Source organism: Thalia democratica, chromosome 2, assembly GCF_965202585.1.
Source record: "Thalia democratica chromosome 2, ktThaDemo2.hap1.1, whole genome shotgun sequence".
Lineage (NCBI taxonomy): Eukaryota > Metazoa > Chordata > Thaliacea > Salpida > Salpidae > Thalia > Thalia democratica.
Genome location: NC_139166.1, coordinates 81,619,620 through 81,643,465, shown reverse-complemented (window position 1 = coordinate 81,643,465; position 23,846 = coordinate 81,619,620). Strand labels below are relative to the sequence as shown.

Here is a 23,846-nt window from a genome sequence, read left to right as displayed (position 1 = left end):
TATGTTACATTTTATAGAAATTACCTACCTCGTTTTAATACTTAAATACATTTGAAATGAGGAAATTAAATTAGATATACTTCATAAACTCTAAGTTGTGATAGCATAAAATTTCAATCGAAAACTTATAAAAAATAAAAACAAAGCTAGACTTTCATGACTTTTTATTTAAAAGAATATTAAATTCCTTGTTCAACATGTTAGTTTTAAAATATATTTTTGTTTAAATACCGTCATTTAATGCTTTTGTTAGCTACATTTAAAAAGCAAGGATTATACTATATTTTAGTAAAAGTATTTTTTTAATTTTTCAAAGTTTCAAATTTTAATTTTAGTTGTTTTGATAAAACATTTAATTATTAGCAAAGAGTGAAACAAACACCATTTTTATCACCATTATATACATTTAAGGTGGTTAAAATTAATAAGCATAGTTAAAGTAGTTATTACTTTAATTAATTTAAACTAGATTAAAACTTTTGTAAGTTGCTAAAACTTGTTTTTGTCAAGCTAAATGTTTACAATACATCAAATACTTTTCGAACAAAAAACTTTCAATAGTAATACAATACTAAGTTGCAAAGAGTTTTACAACAACTACAACGTAGAATACTCCAAGGGACACAAAAGCTGGTTCAACTGCCAAGGGGCTTGGCACGAACCCTTGGATTGCAATATGCTTAAATAGTGGCTCAAGAAGTTCAAAGACACATAAAACGGTGACTGGCTTTCAAAAAACACTAAAGCGTGCCTGAATTACCACGCTGAAATTGAAAAGAACGGAGGATGCACCAAGATGACTTATTTCAAGTGCAAGTACGAGATGTGCTGGGTATGCATGAAAGGATTGGCAGGACCGCACTACGATTGCAAGCAAAAGGCAGAAGATAACAACGTTCAGGAAAGTAGGAAAGTAACTAAACGCTGCATGGGTTACCACAAGTTCTACCGCAGACACAAGACAAGCCTTTAAACTGAAAGCTAAACTGACATAGAGAGTGTTTATGAAAGTTACCAAACGCTGCAACAGTTGGAAAACGGTATAAAAACAAAAAGAAAAACTGCGTACCATGAAAAACGATACTGAAGAAGATGGTGTAAAAGAAGTTACCACGGCCAATGATAAACCTGCAGACATCTACAAAAGAAACACCATAAAGAAAGTGTGTGAAGTGTTAAGTGAATGCCGTAAAACTCTCATGTACTCTTACGTGTTCGCCTACTACCTTAAGGATAACACAGCCAACAAAGCAATATTCCAACTCAACCAAGGATATTTAGCGGCTAAATTTGAAAGGTTGAGCGCTGTTTTGAAATTGGAGGTTCACAAACTGAACAATGATTACTTTAGGGAGTTGAAGTTTACAATGGAGTTTTGCGAGAATCATTCGAAGCAATTGGTTTATTACGTCAAGGAGCATAAAGCTAAAAACACTTGGCAGTATATAAATATTTAATTTATAATAATTTGCAACTGTTTTCGTAACTTGTTTCACTGAAATAAAGAAATTTACGATTTTGAAACCTTGTTTTACTATTTATATGTTTTTAGTAAGTAAAGTATTTTTAATATGCTTTATTGCGTACAACTTTGCTTAAAATTTTTAAGATTGAAAAGCTCCTTTTGTTTAGTTATTGTGTAAAATATTCTTTGTAGCATAGAAATTTTCATAATAATTTTGAACCATTCTTTTTCTTTAAAAACTGAACTGTAAATTGTTAATAAGAAGAAAATGTAGCTTACGTAGATCTTATTTTAAGCTAAAAGCCACTTTTTACTTTTTGCAAAATCTTAAATATTTTTTAAGATGTATTAAAATTAATAAAAATAACTATTTTTTTTACTTTATTTAAGCTATATCTCAAAAAAATTTAAAATTTTGCAAAAAGAAAAATAAAATGTTGCAGATACTAGTGGGACTTACACATATATGATTTTTTATATATGACAAATATGCTTTACTTTTTTTGTTGTGACCATTTTAATTTTTTATAAGAATTCGAATTGTCGGAATTTGAATTGTTCGAATTAGAATAGTCGTGCAACCACTCAAAATAATTCTATTTCATTAACATTGTGAGCATTATCTTTTGATACAACTGATATTAAACAAACATAAAAACGACAAAAAAAATTACGAGTCAAAAACAGCTAATTTCAAAATTATGTATTTATTATTGCTTTGCGTACAGTCAATGCATACATGGCTTCTTTTGTAGACTGAATATTTGCATTTCAAGTAAAGTTTAGGGTTGTAACTATTTGTCACTTCTACCTGAAAAAAAAATTAAAAACTGAAATTTTAACTATACTTTTTTAATGAAATTTGTTAGATAGAACTATTAAATTTTAAGGCTTTAACTAGAAATAGTAATATAGTTTAGAGTTTGTCTTTCTTTCAACTAAAAATGTATTACTGATTGACCAAAAAACAGTTTGTAATTTTTTAAGCTAGTTTAAATTAAATAATATAATTATGTTGGCGAAAAACTAAACATCAAATTGATATAGCTTAAATTAATCTAACATCAATTTACTCTACAAATATTTAATTGAAAAAATAGCCTACTATTCAGAAAAATATTAAACTAGTATGAATTTTTCAATAAATGTTTAAACAAACATGTGTCAGCATAGGTATTTCAAAAAAAATTACTTTATTTAAATTTTCTAGACTTTTTAAATAGTCTTAAAGTTATTCTCGGTAGGTTGAGTGTGTGAAAATCCTGTTGTTTAAACAAATAAATACTATTATTGCTTTTTAATCTTGTTTAATCAATATCAAAATAAAATAAACACTATTTATGAGTAAAAAAAATTGGACAGTTTAAATTTTTTCAACTTTATTACTTACAGTTTTATTTTAATAAAGTGGATAAATTTTACATTATTATATTAAAAAAAAAAATATTTTGTGAAGGTTTTATCTTATACCAGTCAATTACCTTCAGGTTAAGAGCTTATAATTTAACTTTTTTTTTTGTATTTCAATAGCATTAAAGTTCGTTTTATTATATATTTTAGCTTATACCACTCAATATCCTTTGGATAATTTTTTTTTGTTAAAGATTATGAGTTTTTTTACTTTTTAAATGAGCCAAATAAAGAGATTAAAAAATTTTAAAAGTGTACGATTTTGAGCTCGCAGTAAAAAGTATAAAGTATAAAATATAAAGTATAAAATTTATCGTAAGTAATTTAGCTCTATGTAGGTTTTTTATCTTTCAGAACAAGCGCCCAAGCTGTAATGTTGGGAATGGGTCTAAGTTGCACGAAAACAAAACTGCACGAGGTTACTAGTTTAACAAAAAAAAATTGTAGGAGTGCACAAAATTGCACAGAGTCAAGTTTGCACTAGAGTAAAAATACGACAACAAAAAAATAAAAATAAATAAAAAAGAATAGAAGATAATTTAATATAATAAAAGTACTGACCGAGGGTAAAGGTTAGGGGTAACAGTGATAGAAAGAAAAATAAAAAACTATTAAAAATTAAAAGAAAAAACTAACAATGAAAAAATAAAATATAAAATTAGTTACCCACCAAGGGTTAGGCTTAGGGGTAACAGTGCTAGCAAAAAATATCAAAAAGAATTTTTTAAAAATTACAAGAAAAAAACAGTTCGTGCAAAAATGTCTTGGTTTTAGCCCCGTACAAAAGTGTCTGTGTGAAAATTTACTTGCGAAATTTTGTCCCCTCGTGCAATTTTGTACGCTCATGCAAGTTTAACAGCTACCCGTAGTGTAGGGGTAGGCAACGTACGACCCTCGAGCGAAGTGACAGGCCTGCAAAAGGTCAATACTACAAAATTTCTATAAAATTTTGTATCATATATTTACAAAACAAAACTATAAAAACTTGTATTTAAAAACATGCTAAAAAATGTTTTTATAAACCAATGTGTATTAATAAATACACCGTTTTGTCCTAACATTTGTGTTGTTCTAACTTAGTTTTAATATCTTTTTTTGATTTTCCTCCAAGCAAAGTAATTTTTCAAGAACGATCTTTTACCTACGACCTTTGTCAATTACAATGTCTAAGTATTATCTAAGTGCGTACAGACATACTTTAAATAATATATATTACGTAAATTAAAAGAGTTTTTGTTAGGTATATACATATATTCATTTTTCAAACAATATTTATCGGCAGTTTTTTTTTCATTTCTTTGCATTCTATAACAAGTTATAATATTCCTTAATTAAAAAAAAAAACAATTTTAATCAAGTATTAAACTTTTTTTGTAACTGTGAGCTACACTTCAGCAAAAAAAAAATTGGAAGTTTCATTGGATTTGAATTTATTTTCTAATATTTGAAGGTTAGAAATTCGTGTGGAAAACTTTTCTGATAAGTTTTTTATTGTATCTAAAAAGTCAAAATCTGTTTTTAGTTTGACGTTCTTAAAGGTTGTTGAATTTTAATATATTTTTTTCTTTCATCTGAAACCCATAGTCTTAAACTTGTTTCAAAAGTCATAATATTGTACTATATCTCATAGAATAACTTGTTGTTTTCTTGAAATACAAAGTTAAGTTTTTAAGTTGCGATGTAGTGCTAAACATAATGCTAAACCACCAATGCTAAACATAGTATTTTTATATTTATAAGAAGTATTAGTTATATTTATACTTTTAAGAAAAGATTCAATTTAATTTCTTAATTCATAGACTCTTTATAACATCAAACAAACACTTAACCAAAGAATTAGCAACAAGTAAACTAGGTCAACGTATTGACTTTTCGTTTTTCTACTACTTTTTAAAACTGTTTTAAAAACTAACTTTTGTTTTAATCAAAATCATATTACCATCATGTATATAGCAATAATTGCAGTAGAAACATTGTTAAAAAAACTTAAAATTAACACCAATTATACTAGCGCATTGCACCTTTGCTATTAAAACGTCTTTATCTATTGTTGTGCTTTGCATTGGAATTAAACCTAGAAATTATTCTAAAATTTCAAAGTTAGTAAACCAACTTTTAAAAAATTTCTCAGGTGAGCAGTATCTATAGTATCAGTGCTCTCGTCTTAAAAATTGATTGACGTCTTAATTTAATTTTTCCGGCTTTATTATCTTCAGACTTCTTCTAAACAAAAATTCTTATTGTCATTGAAGAAATAAACAAAATTATTTTACTACCGCCAACAAATTTTATTTGAAAAACTTTTCAATTCTAAACGGTATCAACATTTTAGTAATTACTTTTGCTTCTTTATAACTTGTCTTAACAATTTTTATCTAATCCTTCTGAAGTTACAGTAATATAATCATGTTCTTTGTTGAAAATGACTTAGGTAATTTATTTTTATTTTGTTTCTCGCAATAACTCCTAACTAACGTTTTCTTAATTTATGTTTGTCGTTTTATATTTCACGTCTACTCATTTAAAACGCAATGCTTTATTTCAGAGATAAAGAATTGCTATAATGCTCAATAAATAAATAGTTTTTATACATCATTAATGGCTTAATGAGTTTTTATACTTAGTTGAAAATACTTTAGAGACTTTTTTGTCCGCACAAGCTGACTTATATTATAAATTTTATATACTTAATTAATTGCTGATAAATTATTTTATCTCATTAATTTGTGAACTTTATTCTATTTATGGTTGCGAAAAAAATAGGCTCGTTTAAAAATTTAAAAACTCAGACTAGTTTAAATCTGTTTCAGACATCTTTTAAAATTCGGGTGTCTAGAAAACTTTTATTTTTAAAACTCTGAATATAGCTTCGAATTCTCATAATAGTTTTGATAACTATAGTGTAGTTTATTAATTATAGTGTTTTTCTAGCTAACTTACATATTATGTACTTTTATATAACGATGATATTCTAGTTAGGTATTAAAGTTTGATTAACAGCAAGTTTTTAGATTTTTAAACTTTTAATAAACTTAGGCTGGTTTGATTTAACTAAGTCATTTTTGATTTTTAAGTGGCAACCATGTAGAAGACTAATTAATTATTAATTAGCATTTTTTTTAAGTGTTTGAGTATTAATTATTTTTAAAATTATTGTTAAGTGTTTTTACTATACAAATAGGTATAAATTCAAATTAGTAAACTAATGAACTGAATTTAAGAGTGAAAACTTTTGAAAAGGCAAAAATTCTTTCCAAAAGTTAATGTTTTTCAAAATTTGAAAAAGCAGATCATTATATAAAAAATGTATAAAAGTGCCCCAAAAATATTTTACAAGCTCGGTTTCCATAGAGAACTAGATTGCAAGTAAAATGATAACAAATTTAAGTAAAACTTTTTTAGTGTTTGAGACAGTTCGAAACTTCTTAAGACTTAAGCATCTTAGTAAATTTAAATTTTATTCCGATGAATATGTATAATTTAAATAGGCCTTTTATGTGTATCTAAAAGTAACTTAGAATAATGAACTGAATAAAAGTAAAATTTACTTTAGTGTAACTAAAACTAAAATTAAAAATATATTTAAAGGTCAATAAAACTAAGACTGCGACCCGCAAATATTTTGGAAACTTGAAATATGGTCTGCAAGCACCAACTACCTGCTGACCCCTGGTATAGTACCTGTTTTTTTTTTAATTTTCATTTTTATTAGTTTTAACCAATATAAAGTTTACCTAGCTGTGAATCTTTCATTAAATTTAAATACTTAATGTTGTTCTTTTGTTTATATTTTTACGCTTCAACGAGTTCAGATTCACTTTACTGCCAAGACTTTTACTGTCTAAATGTTATTTTCTGTTTTGTTGTTATTTGACAAGGTCAGCTGATGCTTACCGAAACCTAGTAGTTAAAGAAAGCAGTACATTAACGTTTGTATAATTATATTAAGCTCTTGACAATGTGTAAATTGAGCATCCTTTTTGCAGTCAATATTAAATGATATAACAAAAGTTGTAAAACTAGTATAAATTTGACAACTGTTGGAATGGTTTTTGATTGTATGTAAATTAACATGTGATTAATTGATGAAAATCACTGATATTCATTTATCATAATCTAAACTGTCAAAAGAGTAATTAAATTAAATTGTAGTTTTTTAGGCTAATATATTTTTAAATGGTAAAATGGTAAAAAATTTAAGACATATGAGGTAATTTATAGAAGAATACAACAGCTTAAAATATTAATTTTAAAACTATTTTTGATGAAAAAAACTATTTAACTTTATATAAATTTAGTAGTAAACAAACAAACTTTTACTAAATAATGATGAACTATATTTAGAGTAACTGAATTTTTATTTTTGTTTTATAAGATAGAATTAGACAAAGTATAATCAATAGCAAAAGTTTGATTAACTATTATTTCTTTAAAATCTTACTTAAGGCCTAAAAATTAATTTTTCACAAAATTAAATGTTTTAAGGTAGAAATAAACAATAACAACACATATTATTAACATTATAATAATTTATTACTAAAAATTGAAGCAAATAAATACTTACTCAAAAACATGTCTGCAGATAGGGCAAGTTTTGTGTTTAGCGAACCATGTATCGATGCAAACACTGCAAAAAGAATGCAGACCTCCGCAATCGAGTTGCTTCATCAATCTTCCAACTTTAACTTCTTCCAGACACACTTGACACTGATCTCCTACGTGAGACTCATCTGCTTCGAACTGTAGAAACTGTTGAATTCTCTCAGGAGAAAGTCCTTTGACAACCTCTTTCATTTTGGCTTCTATAAGACCAATCATTTCTTGAGCTTGTCGGTTAACTTCTTCCCTGACCTCTTTAACTTTGTTTTTAAACGAGTTTTCCTTTCTGTGCGGATTGTACCATAGCATGTCAAAGAGCAAAAAAAAGAACTTGTTTGAATTACGTCTTGCATAGTTCTGGAAATTGTTAACATCCCATACCTCTTCTAACTGGTTTAGCTGTTGTTTGTCCGCTTCGTGACCATCTACAAGGTCTTTTTGCAGTATATCCAGGTCTTTAGTCTAGATAAAATTATTTTATTGTAAATTAAATATTATTTAATTTATACATTAAATTGAGTCATAATGATAAATTTTTACATTTGTCTGCGGTTAGCCCAGGTAGCAAACTACAAATATTCATTAAAATGATGCCTGAATAAAAATTGCAATTTCCAAGAATAAATCTTACTTAAGGAGAAAAAAATGTTCAAAAACTTGTAGGTCATAGATTTTACTCATCTTTAAGTCTTTATAATTATTTAAACTTAAGTCTTTCTTTGTATTGTCTTGACATATTTATAAAGTTAGTATTAGTTAAAATAAATAAAACAATGCTGTAATTTTATTTACCAATAACAGTTTAAGTCATATATTTATTATTGGATATTATCTAAGCTGTTTATATATTGTTATTATAGCAGCAGATTAATTATAGGATATTAGTCTGATATGTTTTTATTGCACAAAAATTTAATAATGAAAGACTTACAAGATTACTATCAGTATTAAAAACATAAATATTTAGCATACAAACTGTTGCATGATGGAGAAATAGCTTTTCATAGTCTTCATATTCTCTTTCAGCATAAAAACCGGGTATTGGTTCCAAATTGACCATTATTTTGATATATTTCTAGATCTATAAATGCTTTAAGTTAATTTCTATTTTAGTTTCTTGAATAAGATTTGTTTAACAGTTTTACAAACTTAATCTAAATGTGTTAATAATCTTTTAAAAGAAAATAAAATATTCACGACCACATTGTCTAAGTTATTACAGCTTTTTGCAAAAAGTGGGTGGCTTCAATTTGATAAATTTGTTAGGCTGCTTCATAAACTTTCATTAGATAAAAGTTACGTTTAAATGAATTTGTATATAGTTTTTTTTTATAAAATTCAATTTTGTAATATTTATCGATATCTTTAAAATTTTTATCAAACATTTTCTCTAAATTTATCTTTTACACATATAAACGTATCAGAAGACTATTTCATGTATATGAAGCAGCATGTATATTTAATTTTTCCTTGTTATATCTAAGCCAACTTAATAAGTTATACAAAGCCATCAAAAGGTTCTAAATAAACACACACTAGCTGTAGTTTTAAGAAAAAATTAAATAATTTTAAACTGGCTTAGATTAACTCTAGTTAGCCTGATTAATCAAAAATAGTAAATGAATCTGTAATATCTTAAACGGAGGGCACTTCTAAATGTTAGATAAAAATAATAATTTTATATAAAAGTAAAAACATTTTAGTAAGAGTGTGCAGCAATCTGCTTAATAAAACCCTGTATAAAGAAGACTTATAATGTTAATGTATTTAAAACTAATAAAATTTTATTTAGTTTTAAAATATTTTTTTTTTATTAAAACAATTAACATTACTTGTTCTCATATAAGTTTTATGTAGCATTTTTTTAAAAAGCTTTAGTTTAAAGTTTCTCAAAGTGGGCCAAGCCATGATGTTATTATATTGTAACCTACAGATGTAGGTACCTAAAAAATTAATATTAAACTTAACTTATACTAAATAATGATACAAATAATACTTAGGCTACTCTATATGAAACTAGGCATGGCATGAGTTAACATATTTTATATTAAGAACAATTGCAAACACTAACAAATATATAGAGAACATCAAATTTAGAAAACACTTTAAATGTGGTCAAAACCTTTACACAAGATTTAATCTAGCAAGAATATACTTAAAAATGTATAAAACAAAATACGATTTAACTACTTAGAATGTAAATAAGAAATGCTTATAAAAATAATACAGGTCAAAAAATACTTTATAAAACACAAGAAAATAAAATAAATGTCTATTCTTCATTATTATTTTTACTGCAGCAGGCTGTGGCTAGAATCTCCCCATCTGTCTGTTGTATCAGCTTATATATAACATTCCATAACTCAATGTTGCATCAGGGTTTCTGGTCTGCACTTTATTTTCTCCTTTTGTCAACTGTATTAAACTTGCATCAGTATAAAACTTGACCTTGCGAGCTTTCTCTTAACGCTTGGATGAACTTTTAGCTCAAAACTTCTAACCAAATCTAAACAGTAATCAAGTGCAACTTGATATCCTGTTACAATACAAAAAGCTGGTCATGGATAGCAAATTGAAACTTAAAAAAGAACTAAAAAGGTTAGAGGTAACTTTTAAACGTTTTTTTTGAGTAATCTGGTTGATTTTTTGATTAATCTTGACCATAGCATTTTTTTATCTATTTAAAGAGGGCCTTTTAAAAAAAAAGTTAGGGAAACACTGCTCTAGTGATTACTTGCATCATATCATTTAAATTACTATAATTCAATTTGTTATATTATGATAAAAAAAAGTTCTAATTTTTATCTAAATATTAGATGTAGGTACCCTTAATTTATTAGTACTACTTACATAAATATTTTCTACCTTATTTATCTACTATCTAACAAATATAATCGTTTTGAGAGTAGTTTATATAAATCAGAAAAGACTGTTTAAACATATAAATAAAACAAAAAACAACTATAAAATGTTCAAACAACTCTGAACTAATTACATATGGTTAAAAAGTACTTTTTACAGTTCAACCATAGTATACATTAAAAGATTTACATCAAAAACTCAATATCATAATAATGATAACCTTGCCTGAGATACTTGCGTTCTTGTTGACTAATTATGTGACACTCAACATTCAACATTCATACAGTGGTAGAACAAATGAAAGCTGCATTTATTCAAACGATCAATAAACTTAAGGTAGTGGAAATGTTGAAATAATTATTTATCAAACATATAAGAGTTTGAAACTATAACAAAAACAAATTTAATAGGTTTACTTATTTTAGCCATATATAAAATAAATAAATAGTCAAGTATGTCCAATTTATGTAGTAAAAAATGTTGAAAATTGTTGTTTTTTGATATTTTTTAAACTACATATTACGAAATAACTCAAATTATTAGAACTAAGTTGTTATAACAAAAATGTCAGAAATTAAAAAAATTGTGCACCAAAACCTTATAAACATTTAATACTATATAGTTTTTAAGGAGATCAATAAAGTCTCTAAAACGAAAGGTAAACTTTCTTTTAAAGCTGTTACAAGTGTTGAGAAATAAAGTTTATTAGTTTTACCATAAGCTTCAGTAATTTTGAATTTCTATGTAGTTGACAAAGGATATAATATGTATAAAATGAAGTAAGTGTACGTTTATACTAACAGTTTTGTTTAAATGAAGATAAAACTGATAACTCTTAACAAAAAAAAATCAACAAAAAAAAACTAATAGTTTTTAACCAAAAACTAGAAGCCAATTAGCGAAATTATAAAATCAACTTATTTCACTTATCGTTAAAACAATTTATTTTTTGAATTAAAAAAAATTTAATATTTTTTCTTTTTAAACATTTCATAAAAAAAGCAATTCTAAAACTTAAAATTGTTATTTTACTGTTAACATTTAGACTAAACTAGACAACTAACTGAGCCAATTTACTATAATACTCAATTATGATAAAGTTTTAGTCCGTCTCATAAGAAGTAATAAACTAGCGTGATTCCATTTTTTAGGGTTTTTTTTTTCTAAAATGATACTGTTATTTATTTATTAGCATTAAACTCATTGATTTTACATTAGATTCTAAGGTTCTATACTTCAAACAAATTGCTATTGTCGTGATTAAATTATATACTTTCTTTTTTTTTAACATATTGTAATTGAACACAGTAAAACTTATTTAGATCTGAAATATGCAAATTATTTCTTTTTAGTAAATGGAGTTTATATTTGTGGTAATCGATTTGAAAAAAAAATAATTTGGCTTATGATTGTTCAGATGGGAATCACTAACGTACCTTTATAAGAAAAGAACAAATGGATATTAAGCAACAGTTTAAATTTATTAAGTAACATTAACTTTACCAATAATTATCCAAAAATTAATGTTCGAGTTATACAGATGAATTAATATACTAAAAATATTAAAATTTTTTTTGTAAGAATAGTTGTTGTTAAAAATGATTTACTATCAAATTGATCTGATTAGAATGCACTTTAATGATTAAAAATTTACATTAGTTAAAATAAAGTTAATAAAAACTTATCAGGTTAGTTTGAAAATATGATTAAATAACAGGGATTATTTTAAGCGAAAGTTTAATAAACTGAATCAGTTGCGAAAATTAAACATAAAATAAGCTCTTAACAAAATAAAAAATTTCTTGTATAAATTATATCAGAAAGAAACACAAAAGCATTTTATAAACCAATTTATAACTTAAATTTTAATGAATCATAAATCACACAAAAGCGTGTCTGCAGACAGGATAAGTGTTTTTTTCAGCAAACCATGAAGTGATCCAACCGCTGCAAAACGAATGCCGACCATCGCAGTTCAGTTGCCTCATCAGTTTTCCTACCTCGACTACTCCTAGACACACTGGACACTGATCTTCTCCGTGAAAATCATCCGCCTTGTACTGATAAGACAGTTTATTCATCCTAGCAAGTTCTTTCTCAAGCATTTTCTTATTTGTTGCTACAAGATCTTTCATTTCTTGAGCTTGTCGGTAAACATCTAGCCCGATCTCTTGAACTTTGATTCTGAACGATTAATCTAATTTGTTCGGATTTAAAACAAATGTGAAACAGCAAAAAACGAGTTTTTTGTGATTTGTTTCTTGCATTGTTTTCAAAAACGTTAATTTCGTCTACATCTTTTAAGTGGTGAAGCTGTTGTTTGTCCGCTTCTTGACCATCTACAAGGTCTTTTTGCAGTATATCTAGGTCTTTAGTCTATATAAAATTAATTTGGCAAAAAGTTTTAAAAAGTTTCAAATATTACAAAGAAAGGATTTTTTTATGATAAGTTTTTACACTAGCCTGCTATTAGCTTAGATAGAAAACTACAAATATTTATCTAAACGTAGTTTAAACGTGGCACTTTCAAAGTATAACTCTGACATTAAAATATAATACTGCCAAACGAAATCTGACAATCTTGTGCTATTTTTTTTATTTGCATGCTTAAAAGTATAATTATGCCCGGCGTTCTGGGGTTGTAAAAGTTGAAAAGTGTTAACCCGTTAACACACAGAAATATATGTGAGTACAATAAAAGAAGGATATTGTATAATTATTTTTATATATATTCCAGTCAACTTGTTTCACAAGGATCTTTTGTTAAGAAGCACTTAAATTTATATTTTTAATATAGATAATATTTGATAGCAAGTAATAAGTTAAGTTAAATTACTTCGACAGAGACGAAGCAGCCCAACCACCTGATGAATTTGCCAATACTTGAAACAGTCGAAGATCAGCACCTGAATCAGACAAACTCAAACCCTTTGAAAACGACATATACGAAATGAAACCTTAAGTTCTTAAAGTTTAGATCAAAGTACCAAAAGACTCTAAAAAAAGACATAAAAATCTACACAATAAGAAAATGGTTATAGTCTTTTCAGATAAAACATCAAACTTGTACAATATGAATGCAAATAAATACAAGAAACTAATGAAAATTAGCATAACGAGCGAATATTCAATTGACAACGAAAATATCATTAATGCCATTAATAACGAGGCAGCACAGATCCTAAGTAAACAAATGAGTTTAAAGAACAAAAAAGTTCCAAAATATCAAATCAATGAAGATTTCCTTTCTATCAAAGACCATAAAGCGAACTTTCCACACGATATCAACTGTAGAATAATTAAAAAACTAAAACTCACTTAGGTAAACTGTTAAGAACGATTCAAAAATACATCACAACCATAAGAAAAAAATACATGCTTAGCCAATCGAAAAACTCTGGCGAAATGATAGATTGGTTCGAAAAAATCAACAACAAAAACCACAAATGCTTCGTGAACTTTTACATAAAGAACTTTTACCCAACTATCAAAAGAAAACAGATGCAATTTAACTTTTCCAACTCTTATTCAAGGTTCACAGTATTTGAGATAGAGACAATTATGCACACATGCAAATCAGTAATGTTTTACGATATTAATATGTCGAAAAAAACCATCACCAATGACAACTTCGATGTACCTATGGGCTCATTTCACGGCGCCTAAGTAAGTGATCTTGTGGGTTTATACCTATTACACCATTTGTCTACGATTATAAACACTGAGTCAATTGGACTCTACAGAGATGATGGACTTGCCGTTATCAATCAAACAAATAATAGTAATATTTGCAAATAAAAAAACAAAATAACAAGAAAACTAGCAGAGATAGGATTCGATATTACAATTAGCGCAGGTGAAACCTCCACCAACTTATTGGACATACATTTAAACCTCCTAACTGATGACTTTTGCCCATATGTAAAGCCAAACGCAAAGACCATTTATATTGACAAAGATTCTAACCATCCTAGAACAATTAAGAGAAATATCCCAAAAATGATTGAAAATAGAATTTCAAAACTAACAAAAAGCAAAGTATCATTTGATAAAGCGAAACAAATCTACCAAAACGCTTTAAGCAAAAGCAACTTCCATTATAAGCTCGAGTATAATCCAACAATTGATAACAACAAAGCAAAAAACAGAAAAAGAAAATGTATTTTTTACAACCCACTTTTCTGTGAATCAGTGAAAACCAAATTTGGAAACTTCTTTTTAAAACTGCTAGACAAACACTTCCCAGAATCAACAAAGCTACACAAAATCTTCAATAGAATTTCCACCAATATATCATACTGCTGTTCCCCAAACATAAAAGCATTAATTAGTGGACATAATAAGAAGTCGCTAGAAAAACCACCGATAGAACCAAAGCTATGCAACTGTAAAAACAGAGTGCAATGTCCAGTAATGAGTAAATGTAAATTAGAAAATGTAAACTACGAAGCAATTGTCTTATCTGAGAAAAATGAGAGAATGTCATATATTTAATCCACCCGAAGAGCATTCAAAAATAGATTGTACGAGCATAGAGTATCATTTCCAAAACCCAACGAGAAGAAGCCCGCCAACGGTACACAACTCGCCAACTACATGTAGAAATTATATGAAAAAGGCGAAAAATTCACTATTAAATGGAAAATTCTCAAACAGACAAAAACAGATTCAAACCAAACTTCATGTGCTCTCTATGTAACCTTGAACGTTTATAGCAAACGCCAAGCAAAGAAAATCCTTTATAAGAGAAATGAACTAGTCACGCAATGCCCTCATTACCCTAAGGAATACTTTTAGTTTATTTTTTATCGCATTAACTTAGTTTATTTTATTTTATTTAATTTGATTGTTACATTGTATTTATGTATGTATTGTGTAAAGATTTTGTTTTAAAGTTACAACCTTTCCGTAAAAAGACCATTTCTGTTTTTAAAAGATCCCCTATAAATCTTAGTATTTACATTTTTTCCAAAGCTTAATATACTAAATGTTTAGTAAATAGATTATGAAAACATATAAAATCTATAGTTAATAAATTATTTAAACTAAACCTACCTATATTTCAATTTAAACTAATTTAACTTTAAAATTTAACCTTTGTAAACTACATATTAATTAAAACTTATATTTTACATAAAAAAATTAGTTTTCTTTAATGTGTGTATTTTTTTTTCCCAATTCATCGCTCTGTATACTTTTTTTTCAGCTTTTTTTTAGCGTCTGATGAACTGCTCTGCAGGAAAACGGCGTAACGCAATAAAAGTTTAACAACAAATTTGTATAAGTTAAATTACTTATGATGAAATTTTTTTTAAACACCAAATAGTTAAGTGCTTAAAAGATAAAAGTACAACATTTAGTTTACATCAGAATTTAGTTTTTTAAATATATTCAAAGTTTAATAATCAACAAAATACTAATTTTATTAAAAAATGCAAATTACAGTGAACTTCTATTACATTCAGCACAGACATAAACTTCGTACTAAACAAGAAGCGTGCACTTAAGTAACAACTGTCTTAATGGAAAAATGCATTTGAAACATCATATTGCTTTAAAGTGCGTACTAAATGAGATGTGTGTACTTATTAACTTCTTACTTCACAGCAAAGTTGCCAAAATTCGAATTTGCAGACTTGTATACTTTTACTTTAGATACGGGTATTTTTTAGCTGATTAAAGTCTAACAACTAGGCTCAAGAGATAGTGCGTACCTACTACGAATATAAAAAAACAAAGTATTATTGTATAAAGCAGTTAAGTGTTGAGGTTAAATGTATACTGAGTTTTTAACAGCGTTTCAAATTGCCCAGTTGAATACCGGTTATGTAACATAACTATTATAAAATGTTATATTTTGTATAACTATATTAATTTCATACTTATTATAACTATAGTAATTAAATTAAAAAAAATAGTTAAAAAACATTAATTTAAAAGTTTTTTGCTTTAGAGAAATTTGAAATATTTTGAAAAGTAATACAAAACATTTTTTACTTGCTTATTATTTGTAACAAAGTAAGCTACAGTAGACTACCGCTTAAGTGCGCACTTTTTTCGATACGCATCCCGCCTTAAGTACGCACTTATCCAGAAAGACGAAAAAAAAATCTTTTTTTTTTTTTTTTTCAAAATTTTTTATACATTTTTTTTATATAATCAAATTTAAATAAACAAATAACCTGAATGAGTTGCCTGAGATTGTGACAGTCCTGTTATTAAATGTAAATAAACTAAATGTTTATGTAGTGGTTGCAGAAAATTGAAAAAAATAATGAATGATATTTGAGCTGTAATGCTATAAAATAAATAAATCTAGATGACAAAGATAAAAAAACCTACAAACATTGTTAAGTAATAATTTAATTTAAGTGTACACACATTGATGTTTTGAAAAGGTTTGGTAAACACAATGTAGTTTGGTATTTTCACTCTAACAAAACAAAAAATGACTTAATATTCTTTTATATATCATTGACTGACATTGACTTTCTATATTATTTGCATGTATTAATTATGTAGAAACATTTTATAGAAAAACTAAATCATTTTAAAATCTTTTAAACATTTTGCAGGTTAGAATTAAGTGTTAAATGTTATTTTAAATAAAAAGACTTGTTTATTTGGCTTAATTGTTTGGTTGCATGTTGTAAGAAAGAAAACAAACAACTAAATTTCATGTTATACTATGTCGTCAAAAATACGCACTACCCGTGCTAAGTACGCACTTTTTGGTCGGGTTCAATTTGCGTACTTAAGCGGTAGTCTACTGTAATTATTAGTCATTAATTTATAATTTTTAGTAAACTAATAAACAAAATGTTATGTAGAATCAAATCAATATGGATTTAAATTTTATTTTAACTAATATTTACTTAAATTTTTTTTAAATTAATAAACTAACTTGAATTAGTTAATAAAAAAAATCTCAATTAGGTTTAAATAAGTTTTATTTCATTAAAAAATAAATATAATAACTATAGACTTATTTCTCAATAACTTAATAAAAGTTTTTTTTTGTTTTGGTAGTAATTCCGATATTTGATCTTCGTCCAATAAAAGGATCGACAACTAATATTAAAAACCAGCTTTGTAGTATGAAAACAAAAATTAATTTTTAATTGACTTAAGTGTTTTAATATAAAATGATAGTTTTATAATTTTAATTATTCAATATAATATACTTATTTTATATATAACGTACTTTTTATTTTATACTTAAATAGTGATGGATAGAGCTAAAACTTTTAACGAGAAATAATGATTGGAGAAAAAATAATAATTATAAACAAAACTAAAGTTTATACTTAGAGCTAAAAACTCATTCTGCTAAATATTTAAGCATCTAGCGAATATTGTAAAACACTAATATAGTTTAATTCTAAATTTTAGTATAAATATTTCAAACATATTGCTTTATTAGATTGTAATGGGAAACTTATTCGGAACAATTCATAGCTGTTGTAAATTCTGTGAAAATAAAAATTATTTAGAAAAAATTACAACTTTAGTTTAGCAAATATTATTAAGATTTTAGAACTATTTTAAAAATACCTTTAATTTATAACATATAAACTATTTATCGATTATATTTTAAGTTTTTATTTTGTAAACATAAATAGAAAACGAAAGCATTTGCAAAAGATTTAAATATACTTCAAATATATTGATTAGTAATTAAGGTCTTATAGTATTCAAAATATACTTATTAGTAAATTTTTTGACTAAAAATTATAACATGTCATTTATTTGAAAATTTGTTTACTAAGTTATTTTTTTCAGTAAATATTTACACAAAACAGTAGAAATATTTCATGTTTTATCATAAAATCATAATAAAAAATGTTTGACCATATACGGTTATACTTAGTTATTCGACCATCACAAGTAAAACACTAGTGAAAAGAAAAATTTTGAATATATTCTAAAATGTAACTCAAGACTACCTAGCATTAATTAGTTAATTTAAATCTATAATTAAGTTTTAGCTTAAAAACTTGACAGAAACTAAATGTTTAAACTTAGCTTAAAATACTAAACTAAATATTTTATTAGTAATTTTTGACAATATATACATGTATACTACATATTTATGATATCTATGTATAGTGTAGAAGTTGTATAAAATACTTATCAACAACCACCACAAAGTTACAAATTAATTTTAATTTTGAAACATTTACATTTGTATAAATGTGAATTTCTATTGTACTCTAAGGATGTAAACCTATTTAATATTTTTTTATTAACTGTAATTTGTAGTAATTGCAGTTTATAACATAGGTAATTATTTTTAAGAAAATAAGCTAATGTATGTGTAGTTTGTTTACTTACTAATTTAAGATATGGTAAAAGATACGTTTGTTTTCTACTACTTATATTCAGCTTTAGGTTTATTATCATGAAAAAAAGAATATTAGTTTACAGGGTAATTATTACTGTATAACTAAAGTAAAGACAGCTTTTGAAAATGGTACTAAATTTGGTATACTATCAGGATCCAACCGAGTTAAAAATCAACCCATTTTTTAAATTTTTTTATCTATTTTATATATTTTATGCATATTTTTTATTTATTTTCAAAAGCTGTCTTTACTTTACAAACTACACATAAATTAGCTTATTTTCTTTAAACTAATTACCTATAATACAAACTGAAATTACAACAAATTACACCTCCTTAAAAATATTTAATAGGTTTACATCCTTAGTGTAAAATAGAAATTCACATTTATACAAATATAAATGTTTGATAATTAAAATTAATTTTAAACTTTGTGGTGGTTGTTGATATGTATTTTACACAACTTCTACAATATACATACATGTCATAATAATACTAATTTATAATGATTTATTAAATTAGATAATATCACATCTAATTTATTTTTTCTAATGTTGTTTTAAAATGTTATAAACTAAATTTTAAGGTCAATTATTTAAGTCAACTGCAATATACTGTTTTATAGTAGCTATTTATCACATACAAACTTTTATTTATTAATATTTTAATAACGTATTAGTATTTAAGAAGCATAGTTGTTGAATTTTAAGAGTGTATCATTAACTTAATATGATACTGCATAAAGTTTTACTTGATTTACAACAAAATCTCAATTTTAAAAGTAGTATTAGGTTATTAATTATCAATATATACAGATGTATTAGTTCATTCGATAATTTTTTATCTATTTTCATATTGCTTGTTCAAATTACATAAACTTTAAAAGGGTGTTTTTTTATTTATTTTAAAGTAATTGCAGCTGTACATTAAAATAAATAAACAACTCGTATTAAAAAAATGGTTTGTTTGATGATTTCGCTTTTTAAAAGCTATATCTAAACAAAAAAAAAAACGTTTGAAAAAAATGTTCAAAAACATTTTCATTTTCCTTGTAAAAAAATATTTGCTGTATTATTAAGTCAAAAAATTTGCCTTTTAAGCTTACTTTTTGTATTTTTATACAAATACATTATGTGATTATTCAACTAGTGCACTTGTTGAATTTAAAGAGTTCATCATTAACTTAATATGATAATGCAGGGTCGTAAAACTGCGGCCTGCGGGCCAACGTTGCTTCAAAGCTAAAATTTGTGGCCCGTGAGGTACTTTTTAGCTAGAAACAATCTTTTTAAAAAGCATAAAATGAAAAGATTTTGCAATAAAAACTTACAAACAAGCTTTTAGTTTAATAAAAACTCTTTAAAGATGCGATTTTACTGCTTATTTTGTTTTATAAATGGTTTAAAATAGTATTTTTCTACTAATTATTAAACATTTTTTTAAATGACTGCGACCCTCGAAGACTTTTTTTAAATAGCGGAGCCCACAAGTAATGTTTTCTGAGAAAATTAGCCCGCGAGTTACAAAAGGCTATTGACCCCTGCCTTAGTGTAGTTTTAACGTTTCGATTTTAATTAATGATAGTAGTTTTAACCTAAATAAAAACAATCACAAAAGGTGAATGTACAAATAATTAAATAATATTTGAATGGATCGTATTTTCGAAATTAAAGAGGTAATTAAAAATTAGTTTTACCTTCAATTTGGAATTATTTCATCTCATTTGTTTTGTACTTAAAGCAACTATGTTAGTTTAAAAATTGTTAAGATCTGGTTAAGCATTAATTATAAACAATATTTTTCTATAAAAGGGTTATACAATTAACTTAATATATTTTGTATAAATTTTGTGGACTTCAGTTTAAATTAAAGCAATATATCTCTACACATGTACTACTTTATATTGTCTTATAAACATTAAAACGGTGTTTATATGGCTCCCTTCAATGTGATTAAAAAAGCTACGGTCCCTTTAATCAAGATTACCATGAAAACAACCATTAAAAGCACTCTAAACCTCTTGTTTTTGCGCTATGTTAACAACTTCAGAATATATGGTGTATGTTTTAAATTACGACCTCATTGCCCCCTGTGGCGCCTTGTGCCTTAAATGAACTGAAGGCTACAAATCACTTATTACTCTACTACATGAAGTTTTGGTGTTTACAAAACTAAATGACAACTTTTTTTAATAAAATAAAAATAATTATCAACAACTATAAGTCCACAATTATATTTTTAAAAGTATAATAAATACCCTTATTTTCTGCGAAAAAAAAAGTTCTAGTTAAATAATAATAACACATTACTTGTTTAATATATTTTAAAGTAATAAAAGCTGTTCTTATCTAACATAATAACTTCTATCAAAGAAATAGTTTTATTTACTAATAGCTTTAAATTTTTGAAACAACTTTACAATAAAAAATTTAAAAATAACTGTACTAGTAATATTTTTTTTTTAAATGTTATTGGCCTTCTTATTAAACTAAACCATTTTCTTTAACTTAAATTTTAGTTATTTTATTTAGTGCCAATAATTAATTACATCATGTTTTTTAACAGGTTAAGTTATTCAGTCAGACTTAAATTACTTAATATTAATGAACTTATTTTATTAATAAAACGTTGTTCGTAGTTAAAAACTTGGAAAAAAGATTGAATATAAAAAAGGCTTAAAATTATTTTGATATTGACATTTCTTGGAATGTATTTGGGTTTTAAATTGATCAGCTTGTGATTAATGAGGTGTAAAACACTTATTCACATTCAGCCAAATTACGATTGTCGGAACAGTAACAAAATCTAATATGTAATTTTATAAACTAATATTACTTTAGACCAGGGTTTACTAAAGTGGGCCATGACAGTTTTTCAGTGAGTCATGAGCAGTACAGGGGTTAAAGGGTCGTCATGTGCATTTAAGGCACAAGGCAACACAGGGGGCCATGAGGTCGTAATTTAAAACATACACCATATATTCTGAAGTTGTTAATATAGCGCAAAAACAAGAGGTTTAAAGTGCTTTTAATGGTTGTTTTTATGGTAATCTTGATTAAAGGGACCATAGCTTTTTTAATCGCATTGAAGGGAGCCATTTGAAAAAAAATATTTGGAAACCTGCTTTAGTTGATAAGAAACTGAACACATATGAAGTAACTTTTGTAAAAATAAGTTATCAATAAAGAGATGCAATAGTTAAAGAACTAATACATCTTTGACGGTATATTTAATGTCTTTTAATAAGGTATTAGGAAAATAAAATATAATTCAAAAAGAATCAAGAAGCAACACATGGCAAATTTTCTATACAAATTTATTACTAAAAACTAAATGCGCCTAATAATCACACAAAAACATGTCTGCAGATAGGGCAAGTTTTGTGTTCAGCGAACCACGTATCAATGCAAACTTTGCAAAATGAATGCCGACCTCCGCAGTCGAGTTGCTTCATCAATCTTCCTACTTCGACTTCTTCCTGACACACTTGACACTGATCTCCTACGTGAGACTCATCAGCTACGAACTGCAGGAACTGCTGAATTCTCTCAGGAGAAAGTCCGTTTTCGAGTTCAGACTTTTTTGTTATAGCAAGACCAATTATTTCATGATTTTGTCGGGCAACATATTGTCTGATAACATCAACTTTATTTCTGAACGACACTTCATCTTTGTGCGGGTTTAACAATTCTATGTCATAAAGCAAAAAAAATAGTTTGAATGTTTTACTTCTTACATTATTATTAAAATCGTAAACCTCCTCTACATCTTCTAACTGGCAAAGCTGTTGTTTGTTCGCTTCGTGTCCATCTACAAGATCTTGTTGCAGTATATCCAGATCTTGAGTCTATATTAATTTTTTTTACTATTAAAGGTTTGAATTTATATTTTAACATACAAACAAAACTGTTATACGAAGAAATTTTACAAAGGCCTGCTTTCAGCTCAGATAGAGAACTACAATTATTCATTCAATCGTAGCTTCAATGAAAAAGCTCTTTTAAAGTATAACTCTAACAAAAAAATAAAAAAAAAGAGTGCAACACTTAGTAGGTCATGAAATTTATCCGTGGACAGATACTATAAGTTTAGGCTTTTTGTTAAAAAACAAGAAATGTTCTTGTTATTTTAAACTTACATCTTTATTTGTATTGACAGATTAACTGACGTAGGTACAAATTTTATAATAAATATACTTATAGAGGACAAAAAATAATTAAGTTGATGTTGTAAGTCTATATTATACACAATAAATTATATACAGTTATACAGCCGCTTCTGCATATAAATTGATATATCTAAAATATTATTAAAATAAAAGTTTAGAATAAAAATATTTTTTATATTTAAAAAGAAGTATAAATAAAATTTAATTAGTAAGATTAAGTCATTATTATAAGTTAAAACATAAAAAACTAACTGTTGCATGATGGAGAAATCGCTTTTCATATTCCCCATATCTGTTTCTTTCATAAAAACCTGGTTCCGGCTCTAAATTGTCCATTGTTTTTATATATTTTTAAATCTAGTAGTTTTATTATTAGTAAATTAAAACTTAGCTGTATGAATAAAATGTAAGTAATTTCTTACAATTAACAACATTTTTTTAATACTTCAATTTATCGATAAATAAGAGTAACTACAAGTTTGTTTCTACATTGTCTAAGTTAGTTTGTTGACTATTTATAAAGTTTTAATTGTAAAACATTCAAAAAATTTTTACAAATCAATCTACCGTAAACTCGTGTCTGATAATCGTTAAACATGATTAACCCGATTAACCATTTGTTAAACTAAAGCTTGTCTCACGGCAAACAAAAGTCAAAAGTTCTGCTCTGCAGACTTTCACTGGGGTTTTTATTGATCGGTCTTAATACGAGCGTACAAGCTGTCTTTCCTAGGTAAAAATATCTTAAACGTTGCACAGCAAAAGACCATGCTGATGTCACTGATCATTGCCAGCAAATAGTTGCTTCATGTGAAATCATTATAAACCGTTTGTAGATTGACCACTTTAAGATTTTCAGTTGTGTCTGACTGATGAATCCTAATAAGGACAAAACCGATCTCCGACTCTTGAAAACTTGTGGTCTGATGATCTAATAATCATGATCAAACTTTTGTTAAACTTGGTTTTGTCCCACGGCAAACTAAAGTGCAGAGTTC

General features: G+C 26.2%; 1 protein-coding gene across 1 annotated transcript; it reads right to left on the bottom strand.

Annotated features, from left to right (window-relative positions):
• Positions 1-22,026: 22,026 nt before the first annotated feature.
• Positions 22,027-23,184, bottom strand: LOC145829019 (uncharacterized). Its single transcript, XM_082936759.1, has 2 exons — positions 23,101-23,184; positions 22,027-22,527 (listed from the first exon to the last, which is right to left on the bottom strand). Exons 1-2 carry the CDS (start codon positions 23,182-23,184, stop codon positions 22,027-22,029), a joined length of 585 nt encoding a protein of 194 aa, XP_082792885.1.
• Between the last annotated feature and the right edge of the window lie 662 nt (positions 23,185-23,846).

What these genes read in the sequence shown, in the direction of transcription:
- LOC145829019 (XM_082936759.1), bottom strand. Translation starts at nt 23,184, where the DNA reads ATGGACAATTTAGAGCCGGAACCAGGTTTTTATGAAAGAAACAGATAT. An exon ending in GATTTCTCCATCATGCAACA is followed by an intron (nt 22,528 to 23,100) that starts GTTAGTTTTTTA and finishes AAATTAATATAG; the next exon opens with ACTCAAGATCTGGATATACT.